The sequence below is a fragment of the Oxyura jamaicensis genome, chromosome 1 (assembly GCF_011077185.1).
Source record: "Oxyura jamaicensis isolate SHBP4307 breed ruddy duck chromosome 1, BPBGC_Ojam_1.0, whole genome shotgun sequence".
Classification (NCBI taxonomy): Eukaryota; Metazoa; Chordata; class Aves; order Anseriformes; family Anatidae; genus Oxyura; species Oxyura jamaicensis.
In genome coordinates, this window is record NC_048893.1 from 180,625,329 (window position 1) to 180,643,912 (window position 18,584).

Consider the following 18,584-nt stretch of genomic DNA (forward strand, 5'->3'; position numbering starts at 1 on the left):
AACTCCTTCAAAAGTAATTTGGAAATCTTAGCTGTGCAAGAACTTCATCAGATATTTTCAGTGAGCAAACAGAGAATGGTATATTTTCTACTGTAAAAAATTTCAGGCCATTAAAATTCACAAGTACAAACAACAAAGAGACATTATAGGGAGCACAGCTATACATTATTATATGATGTGCAGAAATAAACTGTTTAATATAATCCAAATATCTAGCATTCAAATATATGAATAATTTCTCATATACTATCAGATGTGGCTCATATTTAAAGCAGGTCATAACAATACTTCAAACATCATCATAATAATTCAAAATCATCAATGCTTTTCAAAACTAACATATTACCTTGAAAGGTAACAAGCCTAAACAGGTTGACAATTAGTTTAGACAGTTGTCTACATATACTAACAATGCCTTTTGTTCATTTTTTCTAAAACTTATAAAAATTCTGACTTGATAGCAGTACTAACCCAAATATTACTTTAAGTGAAAAACAAATTATCCCCAAACCCTCCATAATCACAGTAAGTTGACAGTTCAGCAATATAAGAATTATTTTATCAGTTGGTAATTTATACCTGCAATCATGTCGTCCACAGTACTCATCTTCAGCAGTACCTGTTCAATTAAGCCAACTTCCGTGCTAGTTTGTAAATTACGGACACTTTTACGTAGAATTGCTGTGAACATACTCCAGATTTCAGCTTGGCATGTTACATCACAGTGCTCCAAAAGCTCTGACATGCATGTAATGCTCTCTGCATCTTGGATTATAAAGTTCATCTCCAGATCAAATTCACCACCAACCAGCTACAAAAGAAAACAAGAACAACATTACAACATGAAATACATAGCTTAATGGCTTTCATACCTGTGCTGTGATCAACACCTGATATTTTAGTATGGTGAGGGAGGTAGTTTTGACAAAGAAACTCAGCTGTGAGTTTGATCAGTTTGATGACTGATCAAACAGATAGACTGTTATAATAATCATGCTATGCAGACTGATAATCATGCTATGCAGAACATACGTTGTACAAAATATACCCACTACTAGCATAAAATATTACCTTCAATTTTGTCACGGTGCTGAATACAACACTTTCACAAAATAAAAAGATATTTGAAATATTCCTTACTGTAAAGTAATTTAAATGGTAGGCTGACCCAAAGTAATGTAGTGAAGAAGCTTCAGAAACTGGAAAACTTAAAAAGTAACTGAAGCTTTCCCACATTTGTTGGAAGAGAAATTTACCTACAAAAAGACACTGAAAATAACTTAGCTATATTTCCTCTTGATATAACACAATGCTTGACCTTGCATGTTTTTAAGATTTTACTGTCCTTCCCTCCATACCACACAAACCTCTGTGCAGTCATCTGCAGAATAAGAATCAGTGAACTGCACTGGACCAAATGAACCATGGAAAACGTGCTAATTATACCACAGGACAATTCATCATGTGGCCATGTAAACCTGCTGCTGGTGCAGGGAGAAACAGCACTGGGAGAGGAACAAGCACTCAGATGAAGAGCGATTTAACGGCAGCACTGATAAAATTTCAGCCTGATTCCTATCTACCTGGCTATGTGCCAAATGCTATCTAATGCCCTGAATTCCAATTAAATGGCACAACTAGTGGGCACAGTTTAAGAGGAAAAAAAAAAAAAAAAAAAAAAAAGGTGTAAGTAAATATTTGCAAAAAACAAGTCAAGACTAAGAATATCTTAAAGCAACTGAACTCACCATGTAACTAATTCCAATCAAATAGCTACTTGTGTAATTTTAAGAACATTAACTCTGAAAATCTTACTGAACAGTATATAAAACTTAGCTTAAAAAATAAGCTAAGTTTACCCTTTAATGTCAGAAATATCTTTCAGTTTTGAAAGAAAAAATCCTACTTTATCCTAGTAGGATTGTTGAATTCTGAAAGTACCAATAATAAATTTCAATAACTAGAAATATATTACCTAATTCAAAAGAAAAAAGAAGAAAATAAATTAATTCTAGAATAATTTAAAGACAATCTTTTCTGTTTGTTCCAGGAAGGTATATAATTAAAATTACAATAATATTTTAAATTAAAGACTTTCAATGTACTCAAGTGCATAATTTCAGTGGTGAATTTTAATACAAGGCTATTTCATAGCACATTTAAAAGAAGGTTGTATATTGCTTTCAAACTAAAATCCAAATTGTCCCCCTGTACTCGGCTCTGGTGAGGCCGCACCTCGAGTACTGCGTTCAGTTTTGGGCCCCTCGCTACAAGAAGGACATGGAGGTGCTCGAGTGAGTCCAGAGAAGGGCAAGAAGACTGGTGAGGGGTCTGGAAAACAAGTCTTATGAGGAATGGCTGAGGAAGCTGGGATTGTTTAGCCTGGAAAAGAGAAGGCTCAGGGGCACTCTACAGGTACCTTATTGCACTCTACAGGTACCTTAAAGAAGGCTGTAGCAAGGTGGGGGATGGTCTATTCTCTCACATGCCTGGTGACAGGACGAGGGGGAATGGGATAAAGTTGTGCCAGGGGAGGTTTAGGTTGGATATTAGGAAGAACTTCTTTACTGAACGGGTTGTTAGTCACTGGAATAGGCTGCCCAGGGAAGTGGTTGAGTCACCATCCCTGGAGGTCTTTAAAAGACATTTAGATGTAGAGCTTAGGGATATGTTTTAGTGGAGGACTTGTTAGTGCTATGTCACAGGTTGGACTCAGTGATCTTGGAGGTCTCTTCCTACCTGGATGATTCTGTGTGATTCTGTGTGTGTGTGAAATAATATGCTTTTTTTTTGATAGATAAATCTATCCAAATGCTCAGTCTTCTTCTTTCAATTCCAATCTTTAGAAAATGAATACAACTAAGCAAGATTAGCATTGGCTTCTACTCTCAATTTATACCTTTCATCCACTTACAAATTACTTTTTCCCTATCAATTAATTACTAATAAACAATTTATACTTTTCTATCATAAAAGCCTCCAATATTTTAAATATATAAACTGACAACCTCCTCAGTACCCCCTGAGATCATATATAATTACATTTTAATAACACAATTATCCTAATTATGATTAGTATTTTATTTTAGAAATTGTGATTGCATATCATATATTCAGTAAACATATAATGTGTACTAACGGCAATCAAGCTGTCAGAATTAAGAGTACAGTATTTCCATGGTCATTTTTTGAAATCACAAAATAGTTCTACAGAGAAAAACACCATACTTAAAAAAATAATAAAAAAATACGTGGAGTTTCTATTTCTGAAAAGAGCACTAACTGACAAAAAAATCAACAGTAATCTATGTTGCTTTCTCAGATAACTTAAATTCTCTATTCACTTGGACAAGCCTCAGAGATTATTTTAAAAACACACGTAGGAACAGCAGGCACCTGCAGAAAACATTCAATTAAAAATGCCTATCCTAAGGTGAAATGATGCACTTTATGGAACTGTTGTTTTCTTTCTTTCTATGCAGGAAATCTAGAATGAACAAATTTTATTTGGAAGATACTCTAAAGCCATCTGAACCCAGACCTTAGCAACCTGTTTTCCCTATTTGAGCAGGGGCATTGGACCAGATGACCTCCATAGGTCCCTTCCAACTTCAACTATTCTATAATTCTATTTAGATACACAACTTTCAGATACTTAACTTAGGTAAGATGAATCCCACTCTTTGTTTTTGATAACATAGATCTAAAAGCAATGAAAGAACAGCAATATCTCTATCAGATTGCAGAGGTTCAGTATAGACCAATCTCATTTTCCTTATACACTGTTTATCATAAACTAACACAGCATGGACAAAACAGACTAAAATAATTCACAAAAGACTAAAATCCCAAGCAAAAAAAAAAGGTTGTGCAGAGAATGGATTGAGAGCAGCTTTGAGGAGAAGGACTTGGGGGTGTTGGTTGATTAGAAGCTCAACATGACCCAGCAATGTGTGTTTGCAGCCCAGAAAACCACCCGTATCTTGGGCTGCATCAAAAGCAGTGTGGCCAGCAGGGCAAGGGAGGCGATTGTCCTGATCTGCTCTGCTCTTGTGAGAATAATGAAATTGACCTATTAGAGCAGCTCCAGAAGAGGGCCATGAGGATGATCAGAGGGCTGGAGCACTTCTCCTCTGAAGAGAGGCTGATGGAGTTGGGGCTACTCAGCCTTCAGGGGAGAAGGCCCCAGGGAGACCTTATTGCAGCCTTCCAGTACCTAAAGGGGGCCTACAGGAAAGCTGGGGAGGGACTCTTCATCAGGGGGTGTAGTGATAGGACATGGAGTAAAGGCTTTAAACTAAAAAATGGTAGATTTATATTCGATTTTAGGAAGAAATGCTTTACTCTGAGGGTAGTGAGGCCCTGGAACAGGTTACCCACAGAAGCTGTGGATGCCCCATCCCTGGAAGTGTTCAAGGCCAGGCTGGATGGGGCTTTGGGCAACCTGGTCTGGTGGGAGGTGTCCCTGCCCATGGCAGGGGGATTGGAATTAGGTCATCTTTAAGGTCCCTCCCAATTCAAACTATGCTATAAATCTATTAAAATGATTCAAACAGTATTTTCTTGCTAATGTAAATTAATATACTAATATCTAAACTTTAAAACACTTAAATAGAGGTCACTATCAATCTGAAGTGATGTTATCGGTCTGAAGTATGTTGTCAGTTCTATTAAAATTAAGATGTCTGCATATTTAAAACAGAGAATCTGTATCAACAATACACTGAAAGGTAAAATTGGCTTTATGGAAAGTGTTCTACTGGACTACAGACTATCCAGTAAGTATTAAAATTGTTATACTTATCCATCTGTCAGCAGTAGATTCATAATCTACCAGTGACTGTTTATTTCACCACAAAGAACATTAAAATATAATCATAGAATCATTAAGGTTGGAAAAGACCTACAAGATCGTCTGTTCCAACCATCTCCCTACCACCAATATCACCCACTAAACCTGATTTGCCCCTAACAACAGTATAAGCAAATTTAGACCACTAAAAATGATCACAGTTATTAAACTCAACCTCTTCAATAACAGAAAACAATAATAAACTAATGGCAAAAAAAAAGAAAAAAAAAAAAAGGAAGGGGATAGAGTATTTGCTTTTCTTAAGTAAAATATTAAGTTGTCATGAACCAAATTTTAAGATGACTTGGAAAATCTAAACCCAAATGAAGTGAGAATATGGAAATACATGATCACAGTTAAATGACTAATGTTCTAGAAGTAATACAAGGCAACCATCTCTGCTTTAAAATGTGAAAAATACAATATATTTCTGAAAAAAAAAAATAGAGCATTCACCATAAAAAAGCATTCTCTAACAAAATGTCTTTAAGTGCATTTCCCCAGCAAAGTAAGAAAATTCCCCAGCATAATAAGAAAAGATGACGAACAACCAATCATAAGCAATCAGACTTTACAACGTAGAGAAGTTATCAGTGGAGTACCACTGGAATAATAAGCTGGTAATAAGTGCTGATACTAATGAAATGGCAAAGTTTGCTGATGAGCCAAAAATCATTAAATGCAGTTTAAACCCACCAACTATTAAGAGCTGGAAAGATTTCTTATGATACCAAGTGGCCAGGCAATAACATAGTTCAAAGAGTTCAAAGTTAGTAAATGCAAATACCACACTATTACAGTTTTACCTACATTTATAATATGACAAGCTCTCAAATTCACAACTGTCATCCATAAAAGATCTCAGAGCCAGTACGGGTACTACTTTAAACTACTACTGACACTAAAAATTGTCAGTAGTTAACTGGGAAAACTCATAATGAGCTTGCAACTTCACATCTTGGTACAATTCTGACTGCAATACCAAAAACAAAAAGTTAAATTGCCATAAAGTAACTGTTGTTAATATAACATGTGGCAGACTTCTGCACTAAGACAAATTTCATCTGGAGTACAATATGAACATAAACAAATCCTTACATTAGTTGGTATGTCATACCATAAATCAGTGCTCTTTATACATCTTATAGATTAAATACAGTATTTTTGTTATGTCATACATTCAGTCCTCCTTTGCATTCTTCAAGTGAACATCATACTCAGTAAAGACCACGCTTCCACTCTGATTAAGTATCTTGAATTATTGCTTGTACTTTGTCAAGGTCACATATCACTTTGAAACTACTCTGCATCTTTCACAGCAAAGCTGTAATAAATGAAGAAGCAAACTAATTTTCACACCACTGTTCCAAGTTAGATGAAAACACCCAAAACCATAGGTCCTCCTGAAGAAGTATTGAACTGTCAGCTATAAGAAAATTAGGCTTCCTTCTCTATCCTGAGGTTGTTTACAATGACAGGTTGAAACTCCTTGCAAATTGCTCAAAGAATCTTAACCTACATCACCATCCTCAAAGGCATTACTCAATCTCCATTCTCCTGAATCCATTCCTCAGTAAGCTTTTCTCATTCACTATGCTATACAATAGAATTGTTTCTTCATGGGCTTCTGCATTTATGCAGAATTTAAGATGGTCTTTTACACCTTTTTGGCCTAGAACAAATGTTAAATATTCCCCCAAAATATAGAAGTTAACTACATATATCTGATGGTTGAATTATAGATATAAAGCAAAATATGTGTTGAATTAAAAGCACGAGCACATTGTGCTAAAGAGATTGACTCAGTGCAACTACACAATAACAAATTTTGACAATTGTCAAAATTTGAACTACAGGGAGATCAAGTAAAACATTTTTCTTTGAACTTATTTTCATGTTAATACATAAAATATTTTTTTTTCTCATAATAATCTATTTTTCTATGTTTTCCACTCAAATTTTGGAAGGAGTTCCATGGTACTTAAATTGAATATTTTTGTTACTTTTAACATTTTACACATGCTTCTCTCTACTCCTCCTTTTTTCAGTCTTAAGAACTAGTAACTTGCACAACTGAAATGTACTCTTAGTTGTTAATACAATTTTCTGAACAGTTTTTGGTTTCCTCAAATGTCATTTTAATTAAAAGGGTCCAAAAAGAAAAGGGTGTTATCTGTAACCATCTAGGACTTCTTGTCTTGTAGTACTAGTAAACACTTTTGAGCTGGCAAACATACTTTTTCAGTTTCATGTTTATCCATAATTAAGTGAAATTTGTTTGTAGTCATCAGCAACAAAACTGCTACCTAGCCCTGCTGGCCACACAGCTGTTTTGATGCTGCCCGGGACACAGTTGGCTTTCTGGGCTGCAAGCACACATTGCTGACTGACATTGAGCTTCTCATCCATCTCCCCCAGGTCCTTTTCCTCAGGGCTGCTTGCAATCCATTCTCTATCCAGCCTGTATTTGTGCTTGGGATTGCACTGACCCAGCTGCAGCACCTTGCACTTTTTGAACCTCATGAAGTTTGCACAGGCCCACCTCTGAAACCTGCCCAGGTCCCTCTGGATGGCATCCCTTCCGGTCAGTGTGTCAACTGCACCGGTCTGCTTGGTGTCATTGAAAAACTTGCTGAGGGTGTAATAAATACTCTGCTCTCATGAGGCCTCACCCAGACCACTGTGTTCAGATCTGGGGCCCCCAACATAAGAAGGACGGGGACCTGTTAGAGTGGATCCAGAGAAGGACCATGATCAGATCAGATCAGAGGGCTGGAGTACCTCTTCCATGAAGAAAGGCTGAGGGAGTTGGGGCTGCTCAGCCTGGAGAAAAGAAGGCTCTGGGGAGACCTTATAGCAGCTTTCTAGTACATAAAGGGGGCCCTACAAAAAAGCAAAAGAGGTACTCTTGGTCAAGGAGTGATAGAACAAGGTGTAATGACTTTAAACTAAGAGAGGGTAGGTTTAGATTAGATATAAGGAAGAAATTCTTTGCTCAGACGATGGTGAGGCACTGGAACAGGCTGCACAGAAAAGCTGTGGATGTCCTATCCCTGGAGGGGTTCAAAGCCAGGCTGGATGGGGCTTTGGGCAATCTGGTCTGGTGGGAGGTGTCCCTGCTCATGGCAGGGGGCTTGGAATCAGATGATCTTTAAGGTCCCTTGCAGCCCAAACCATTTATTGACTCTATGAAAGTTCTAAGTATTAACATAGCCTTTTTTTTTTCCCACCTACATTAAGACAGAATTATACTTTATATATTAGTCTAGATAAAAGAAAATATTTTAGAATTATACTGTCTTCAAATATTTAAATCTCTAAATTTGCCGATCAATGCTGAAAGCAGTACATCTTCCTTGCTTCCTTCAAATTGGATTACTATCTGTGTTTATTTTAATAGAAATGAAGAATATAAATTCCAGAATACTAGGCAGCCAGTGCCATTGAAAAACTGCATTAGCACAATTATATAATTACTACAATTCTAGTAACATCCAGGTCAAATTTGCACCAAGGCATTTGATTATTCCCTCTCCTAATTAACTACTGTCACACTTGCTCTGTGTTTTCTAAAGCCATGAATAATAAGGACATATGACAGACAACATGACAACCATTCTCATTTATTTTGGACTAGTTTGTGAGAACTATTTTAGGTTTAAATATATACACATTTGATTAGGATAATCAGCCTTGCCTTGTGAGTACAGGAGGTAATCAGTTTGGAAACAAACTGTGAAACAAATTTATTAATTATTTTCCTCTCCCTGATCTTCATATATCTCTTAAGCTCTGAAAAGCAGTTGAGACTGCTTTTGGCACAGATTTCCATAGGGAAAAAGTCAGAAATAACCTGCTGGGATAGGAGTGATAATCTCTTAAAATCCTAAATTAGTTCACTGTTATAAGGAGAAAATTAATAAACCTTTTATCCTTGCTAATAAAGGCCATCACATTAACATTCCAGAATAATGCTCGTTCAAACTGGAACATCTTTTCTTCAAAAAAAAGCATTGCATTGACTTCATAATCACAAGTGAGGGTTCAAAATATGTGGAGTCAGGTGGATACTGCTTCTTTTACTAAGATAGAGCTCCAGTTCAGGCATTCAGACACAGTAGTCTGACAAAAGAGGTGGCAGACCCAGGCGAGAAAATAAATAAATAAATAAATCACAGCTTTTATTTTCAGGTCATTAATCAAAACATTTAATTTCTAACCAATTAATTCAGAGTATTTAGGAGGATTATTCTTTAACCGCATAAATGATGGTTTCTTCATGTAAAAGTGTTTAGAATTCTAAATTAAATAAATGAAACTTTTCAGCGACCAATACGTGTGTTGATCACATTAATTTTTGTTAATCTAAACACATCAACATGACTACAAAGAAACCACAAATAAACACTTAAAACTGATATCTTCCATAACAGGCACATATATATATATATGCGCACACACATATATTTTGAATACTTATGGAATGCAGTTCTTTATAAATCTGAATTGGAGATACTCGTATTCAGGGTAATTTTCAAAATTATCTTTACTGCCAATGGAAGGTGAAAGGTGCATCTGGACAGTGATTCATCTCACTGATTTTAGATACATTAGGATCAAATAATTACCCTGCGAATGTACTATTTTTCACCGACTGTAAAAGGAGAGCTAGTCCAGACAGACACATCTAATGTTATGTCAGATTAATCTCACACAGTGTGCTCACAGTATGGTTTATAACCAAATGACAGCACTAGAAAGATTTATTCTCATGTGAATCACTAAAACAGCATGTCTTTCTCCACATTACCGTACCCTTTTTAAAGGGACCTTCATTCATTTTAGCTTCAAAAAATATGTTTCTCTTGAGTAATATATAGTATGTACACAGCAGTGTGCCACTAAATGCATACTACCTAATAAGTTTATTGACAATTTTAAAGTATCCCGAGAAAAAAATAAATATTTCAAAGTGTCCTTTATACCTACAGAGAAAGTATGAATGAAGTAACGCATTCAGCATCACTTCTGTCACTTCCAAGCTTGAGCATGTTATTATACAAACTGAATATTATTCTACTGAAAGAGGGGGCATCTCCTGGGTCTGGCTGGTGTGGAGTTAATATTCTTCATGGCAGCCCACATGGTGCTGATTTGCATTTGTTACTAAAACAGTGCTGATAATGCACTGATGTTTTAGGTTTTGCCAAGATGTGCTTGCATGGAGTCAAGGACCTCCCTGTTTCACACTGTCCCCTCTTCAAGTGGGCTGGGGGTGAGCAAGATGCTGGGAGGGCACACAGCCAGGACAACAGCTGACCCCAAATGACCAAAGGGATATTCAGTACTATATAACATCATGCCCAGAAATAAAATTGTGGGGTATTCTGATTCTCCCACCCATTGCATTGGTAAAGGTGTGGGGTGAGGTGAGTGAGCAGGTAGTTGTGGGGGGTCAACCCACCACAGTTTTAAAACTTTTGGCCTCTGCTCTCAAATTTACTTCACACAGAGAACTTTACCCACTGATCAGCACTGCTCAGTTCAGTTAACTCTAATGAATCTTGTATAAGTGGCCTTAATACACTACTGACAGAAAAACTGTAAATTACACAGTATCAAACCATAATCAAATATGGCATGAATAGTCTTTGATGAAGACTATAAGCCTAGCTAACCTTCAGTATGGCCTGAAGAATTCTTCCGAAAACATAATACTTCAAAGTTCATATGAGAGCATCAAAAAACAGAATTTGCTGAATATCATAAAAAGCATTTTTATTCCCCATTTCAAACAAATCTGCTTGTCCCATCATTATTATACAGGAAAAACATTTTATCATTCCCTTCCTCCCTTCTTTTTCTGTAAGTCAATATCAATAGTTTTGATAACACCTACAGTTTTTCCTTTTTTGTTTTTCCTTTTTTTTTTTTTTTTGATAACATGAGTTGTAAAAAAACAAATGTTCTCTAAGCAATGAAGATTAACTTTGTACTTATTAATGCCCTCCTGTTGTCATTGTTATCTGCCTCAGTACATTAGCTTTCCTGGGACATAAACCAGGAACAGAGAGTAAAAAATATTACAAGAACTGTCTACTTTTCTTTAATTTCTGCCAGAATGATATCACTGGCACTGGAAGATTTTCTAGCATGAAGGCATAAAGCCAAACAGTCAAACTGAAACTGACACACTGGTTTATATAGCGCTATTGATACTTTATTAAAAATGGCCACAGTTATCTAATCATAATGATGGTTGTGCCATACACTTGGCAAAACTGGCAAAATGCAGTTATATATACATAATACCATATAAAGGTGTTATTTGGTGATACTATATAAAGGTGCACCTTAAGGACCACCCAGTTCCAATCCCCTGCCATGGGCAGGGACACCTCCCACCAGACCAGATTGCCCAAAGCCCCATCCAGCCTGGCCTTGAGCACCTCCAGGGATGGGGCATCCACAGCTTCTCTGGGCAACCTAGTCCAAGGCATCACCACCCTCTGAGTGAAGAATTTCTTCCTAATATCTAATTGAAATCTACCCTCTTTTAGCTTAAAGCCTTTCCCTTTTGTTCTATCACTACACCCACTGGACAAAGTCCCTCCCCAGCTTTCCTGTAGGCCCCCTTTAGGTACTGGAAGGCCGCAATGAGTTCTGCCCGGAGCCTTCTCTTCCCCAGGCTGAACAACCCCAACTCCCTCAGCCTGTCTCCATAGGAGAGGTGCTCCAGACCTCTGATCATCCTCATGGCCCTCCTCTGGGCTGGCTCTAACAGGTCCCTGTCCTTCTTGTGCTGGGTCCCCACATCTGAACGCAGGGCTCCAGGTGGAGTCTCAGAAGAGCAGAGCAGAGGGGCACAATTAGCTCCCTCACCCTGCCGGCCACGGTGGTTTTGATGCTGCCCAGGATATAGTTGGCTTTTTGGACTGCAAGTAAATGCCTTTTACTAATGTGGAGCTTTATATCAAGCAGTACCCACAAGTCCTTCTCCAAAGGACTGCTCTCTTTTTATAAGCCCTGCAAAATAGTGGTTGTCAATGCTTAACTAAGGATAATGATAATGCTTTAGTAATGGAAATATTAACAATAAGTCAGTTCAGCAACTAGTCCTAGACAGATGCTCTTAAAGGAACTGCCAAAATAAACAAAGGTTTCTGTGTATTTAAACTGAGTTGTGTGTGCTGCGATATATTATTCCAGACTCTCTTCATTCATTCTTAGTATCAAAATTATAAGCTGTTTTGATGCAAGAAAGAGAAAATATCAAAAATTATTGTGCTGCTCAGAAAAGCTGCCCCCTGTACTTCTGATTAGTATCTGTTTTTGTTTTCATCATGATGAGGGGTTGAATTTTTTTTTGGTTGAAACTTCACTAGAAAGAAGAAACCCTAATGGATTGAAATGAGTCTATTATTTATTTTTAAAAGATCACAATGTCAAGGCATGGTTTAAACTATTTGTTATAGTAGAAATGCTGGAGCAATGTTCTGCAGTACATTCAAATTGGCAACATACTGTGTTGCAGTTTTTTTTTCAGGTCATAAATATAAAGTAACAATTTAATAAATAAAATATAATCATGTTGCAATAGAAAAAAGTCATTTTTTGTCAGGCTTTTCTGAAGGACACACAGATTTACAAGTCAAATAAGAGAAAAACATTCCAGAGAGGTATGTTGAGAACACCTTAAGATTAGCATTATGGCTACACTGCTATACAATATTCTGTGTAATACAAGTGAGCAATCAACCAAAGCATCCAAAACAATGGTAGGTCAACTGCAGTCAAGCACACACATGATTTACAGAAACAAGCATCAATTATGCTCACATACATTGCAAGTCTACATAACTTACAGACAGGGTCAACAGTTTGGCTTACTCATTTGCTAAAAGACAATTTCAACTCTTTCCCTTTCCTGCTTTTTGTCAGCACATACTTCACAAAGCCAGATCTTTCCTAAGTACCACTGAGGCTTAAAGAGAAAAACAAACCAAACAAACCAAGGACAAACACAACAAAAGAGGACAATAGTTCTCCAGCAGATCACAAAACCTTAAAGAATGCTTGACTTCGGTATGGGACAGAAATTAGTCTGATAAAGTTCAAATGTCTGGCCTTATAAAAGTTTCCTTAGCACACAACTGCAACTCCTTGAAAGTCCTATCTGAGGAGTGAGCAAAGCAAAATGAGAGAGTTTAAGGTCCTGTGACACATGACAAATTTTATCCACTTAAAGAGAGTTGGACCAGGAATCCAGTGGATTGTGGCAGAAATGAGGACTGACCAAGATATTTTACATACAAATAACTAGCCCAAAACACCAAAAAAACTAAATTTTTACCAAAGTCATCCTCCTGGTCTAATGTTCCTGTGTCAGCAGGAAAAGACTCTTTTCCCATTTATTTTACCAATCTGCAACAGATATTTTTGGGCCATAGCAGAATACAAGCTGTTAGTTTAAGACACTGAATTTGAACACTGAAAGACTAGAGAAACAGAACTTACAGTTTTATTTCAGGGAAGTAAAATCAAAACTATTCACAAGCAAAAGGTATAAAAGCAAAAAGTCAGTGTATTTTTATGGACTGTAAAAATGCTGATACTTTAAACATAGCTTAAAGAGCACATAAAGAGTACTACTAAGCAAATATTCTTAGTTCAAAAATCATAAACCTCTTTTTGTTTAAATAGTCTAGCAGCTGTTGTTTTATGTGGTGTACGTGTCCTTCATGTCCTTTCCTCCCTCCCCCCTGGATAATAAAATTTATTATTATTCAGGTGTATTTGTTAAAGCTGTTAAAAATAATAATTCTGTGACTGGAAAAAATTACAATTACAACATTATAACATTACAATTACAATTATATCATTACAATTAACTGAATTTTTGTCTTGGAAATGGTAGATTCTGTTTCAGAATGCTGTGGGATGGTTCCCAGCCACATCAAGGATATACAACTTAAAGATTACATGGGAAAAATGTGATAAAGGAAGCTGAAAATGAGGATTATGGTTTATGTTGTACCAACACACCTTGACTAATATCATAAAAATAGCCACCTACCACCAGGACAAAGGTCTATGTAGCTCAATATATTCTTCTAAATAGCCACCATATATACTATACATATATATGTTTATTATTTTGAAGCACCTTTTACCACTACAGTACCAGCAAAATTGCACTTTTTATCCTTCCAGATCATGTCTCAGAGAAATGTTAGTAATTGTTTTCTTCCATTGTACAATGAAGCAGTCAGCCTTTGGCTGGTAAACCCAAAAGGAAGAGCCTGCAGGCTCTCTTACAGTCTCTTCCTTTCCCATGAGGTAATCAGAGATGCAAAGTAGATGCTCTCTGTTGGCACTAGCTGCATTTTCCTCACTATTAAGGAGCCCTTCTGCATACCCTTTCCCATCAGCAGCTCTTCTGGTTCCACTCATGGCCTCACTTTTTGGCCCTACAGACCTTGCAAACTCATACAGTATAACCTTTATTTTCACTACAAAGCATGTCTTTATGCAATACATTTTAACAGGATTGACACAGTATTGATGTCCTGCATCCTTCCCAAAAACCCGTGGAGAAAAATATTTCTCTAATTATCTGTTCTTTCATACTAAGTGAAATTTGGTTACCTGAGATATTCAGAAACTAACCAATTTTTTTTTTATTATTTTTTTTTTTTGTCTAAAGGACATGAATATTTGAACCAAGAGAAGTTTAGCCCAGGTAGTTTTCCTATTGCAATCAGTTTTCTATAAAAACAATCAACACATGCAATTCATTTACCTTGCTAAATATCATCTCCTATTAACCGTTTCCTTTGTATATATACCCTTGCACTGGCATTTGGTAAGAACTGGAATTATTTACATTCCTCTCATTAAGATTAAGCTATCTATTAACTATTCTAAAATTAAATCATCCATTATTAAATAATGCTGTCTCATGTTCATCTTTTTCTTAGATTTTCATTTATTTAGGATGTTTAATTGACTTTATTTAGGACTGAAACATTTCCCTCCTGTCATAAAATGCTCTAAGACTCCAGAAAAAAGCTGAAACCTCTAAGTCATGGCTATGCAATATTTAAAAGTAGAAAAATTGTAATTAATTTAGTTATAATAGTGCCTTTGCCCGACTAGTACACAAAGGTGTCAAAAGTATCCTGTTTACATGAATAGTTAATGATAGAGTGATAGCCCAGGAGTATCACCATGCTGGGGAGATACATGATCTAAAAACAGTGAAGCAAGAAGTGCACAATAGTGGTCTTACAGTCTATATGAAAATATTGCTAAAATGTAGGAAGTTCATGAGAACAACAACAAAAATGTGCTTAATTATCAGCATCCTGCTGACATTAATAATTTTGAGATATCTGATAACACTTTCCATGTCAATATTTTGCAAATATTCAATAGTAACACTCATGATCAGTTTATGATGCTCTACATTTGATTTCAACACGTTCAGTTTCAACAATTCTCCATTTTTAAGTACAAGCCAAAAGCATTAACCACTTACTTTACAGTCTTTTGTTCCAGAAGTTAACCCTGGTATTGGTACAGCATGGGAGAAAACAATCCAGTATTTAAGCACAATGAAAAACCCTAGCTCATTTCCTCACAACTCCTTTTTGGACTACAAAACAAGTGCTGGACATGTGAAGTTGTTCCAGTCAACAGTGAATAAGGAAATCTCAGTGTTCCTTTTAATAAAAAGATTATATGTATGTTCTAGCAAATAATAATAAAACCTATAAAAACCATAATTGAGTTAAACTTATTCATGGAGCTTGAACAAAGTATTCCTGTAGAATCTAGATAATTCTTGTTATGACTGAAATGCCTTTTGACTATATTTTATAATCATAAAATCAAATATATAAACAAGCATGGTTTTACCTCAAAGTTTACTTTGTTTCCTTGATAAGTGCATTTTGTCATAGTTCAATTTAATTTACAGCTAACAATACACTTCTAAATGTAATTCGTCAGTAAAAAAGCTTTAATAATTTCTCAGCAAATGCAGTCATTTATGCATTTATAACACTGTTCAGTATGTGATAAAATACAGAGGGTTGCCATCAAAATAAACATGCAAATGAACTATAACGTGTCATTTTCTGATGGTTGGGAAAATTAACAGTAAGATTCAGTATCGATGGTCATATAACCCCTGTAGCTTCGCAACTTTGTTAGCCTGAAACTTGTCTCATAATAAATAACAGCAATAATAAGTAACAACAGTCATAAAAAAAAATCTAAATTTTCTCGCAAAGCCAGTCCATGCTATTTTAATTTTTTACTTTTTATTTTAGAAAATTGAGAGAAGGTATTTGTCACATTTTCCTTGTCCTCAAGAGTGAGTGGGATACTGTTAAAAGACAGGTATAGTACTTTAAAAACTCTCTTAAGCTACTCTTCCCTAAGCCTTTTTTTTTCCTTTTTTTTTTTTAATTTTAATTTTTTTTTTTTTTTTAAGTCCTTATAGTAAACCCCCACTGGTTATAAGGGCAATCACAATTTAGTAAGACAAAGATTATTTCAAAACAGAATTGTCTACATTGGTCCCTTTCTCTTTCTCTAAATAACTCCCAGTGATAATTGTTTTGACTGGTCATCCAAAGGATTTTAATCGTCATTAATATCTAAGACTGTTTTTTTTTTGTTTTTTTTTTTTTTTTTTTGGCAAGGATAAAACCTAAAACCAGAACCACTTAAGGAGGCACAAAAGAGACTGTGATGACAATTGTTTCACAAAAGCAGAATTGAATCCTAATTGCTTTTTTATTACTATTATTGGCATTAGTATTATTATGAATTTTATTCAATCTTTTCTTTAACTGGCAGAAGGACAATTTTTTATTTTTATTTTTATTTTTTTTTCCCCAGAGGAAAGGCCAGAATTATGCAGCAAAATATGAGACGTCAATTATGAAATTCTAACCATGAAAGTTAATATTAAGGATGAAATTAAAAGTAGATAAATAAGCATAAGAAACAACTTATCAGTGGTTAGAGCATTTCCCTTTCATGAGAAGTTTTGTAATTGTTCAGCTTTTCCAACCTGAACACCATTTCATGTACATGTGCCCATACTTTTCACCTTTTCACGTGATCTAGATGAACTTACGGTTAGAAACAATTATGCAACTACAACCAAGCCGAGAGTGAAAAAAAAAAGATTTATTCTACTACTGAATGTATGTGGCTTCTGTCTCTTTTGGTTATTTAAAATCATGACATTACCTTGCTACACAAGTGTTGCAGCACTTGAAAAACTTAATACACCTTTTTAAAGATGAAACCCATACAGAAATTAAACCAGTAGGAAGTCCAAATAAAGAGAACAAGGCTATCTCAATATTGCACTAGCTCTCTCATTTGTATTTGCCTGGTATTACTATTCGAACTACTGTTAAAGAAAATAAGACCAGTAAAAAGGTCTACTTAGCCTATTTAAGCAGCAAAACATCAAATATCTTCGAAAAAGAACAGGATAAACATATACTGAATTTTCTCCATCATAGAGCACCAGATTCACACTACTTGTGAATTGGGAGTTTCCTGGTCCAGAATTAAAGAATTTGTTTCAATAAGTTGATGGATTTCCTTCCATGATTTTCTCTGATTAATTTTTGAACTCTCATTTTTTTGGACTTTTAACATCCTATAGCAATGAGTCCCACTGTTTCTTGATGTACTGTGTAAAAAGATTGTTATACATCTATTATATGTGTATATATACATAAATGACTTCATTTCAGCACTCTACTTCTTGCATTTTGAATAATAAAGAACAAATATTTTCTGTCACATTCTCCATTTAAGTCACCTTTATCTTACATAAACTTGGCCATCTCTTTTCCATGGTGAAACTTCCTACTTTGTTAAAAATGCTCTTCATCTGAAATTCGTATTTAATCATGCCTTCTTATCCTACTATTTTTTTGTTATTTCAAGTATATACTTTTGAAACTAGAAGTTACGAAGAATTTTATACAACACGGAATATATGGATATATCATGGATTTATACAATGGCATAAAAATGCTTTGATTTACTCTTTCTTGACAACATGTTAGTGTTCCATAGTTGGTTTATTTAAAAATATTTTATTTTTTTTAAGTACATAGTAGAATTACTATTTAACAGGCAGTGTAGCTTTGAACTTGGCATGTCTTCCATGTTTTGATACTATACTTATTAATAATTTAATCAAGTAATAAAGGCTGAAGCTTGGAGGTAGCACCTAAGGATGCACTCTTATGATATCTTCAAGACTCAGACCCAGATTCTGAAAATAATATTCCTATGGTCTGAATTTCAAACACTCGATGTGAAAAAACTAATTAATGAGCTCCACGTGTAGTAAGTATTCTTTTTATGGCACCATCTTTCCAAGCAAAGGAAAGATCACATATTATCTGATTTGATTATAAGACAACTATAACTGAACTGTTAATAATCACAAGGATAGGTGTTGTATAATGGAGGAAAGTCAAGTGTCCTTCATTACATTAAAACAAATTTCGTAGAAATATGTACAATTATTTCTTTAGTATTATGCTTAGCTGATATTTACATAACTAATATAGTTTCAAATCACGTTATCTATGGATCATGGTATTCCTCTTGATGAAAGAAAGAAGGAAAGAAGGAAAGAAGGAAAGACGGAAAGACGGAAAGACGGAAAGACGGAAAGACGGAAAGA

At 35.4% G+C, this 18,584-nt stretch overlaps 1 protein-coding gene across 1 annotated transcript in view; it reads right to left on the reverse strand.

Moving 5' to 3' along the window:
* The window catches only part of NBEA (neurobeachin), a 527,091-nt gene that overhangs the window by 437,606 nt on the left and 70,901 nt on the right, over positions 1 to 18,584 (reverse strand). The window contains exon 2 of the mRNA XM_035337838.1: positions 580 to 811. Coding sequence (XP_035193729.1) covers positions 580 to 811 — 232 coding nt within the window. The remainder of the gene's footprint in view (positions 1 to 579; positions 812 to 18,584) is intronic.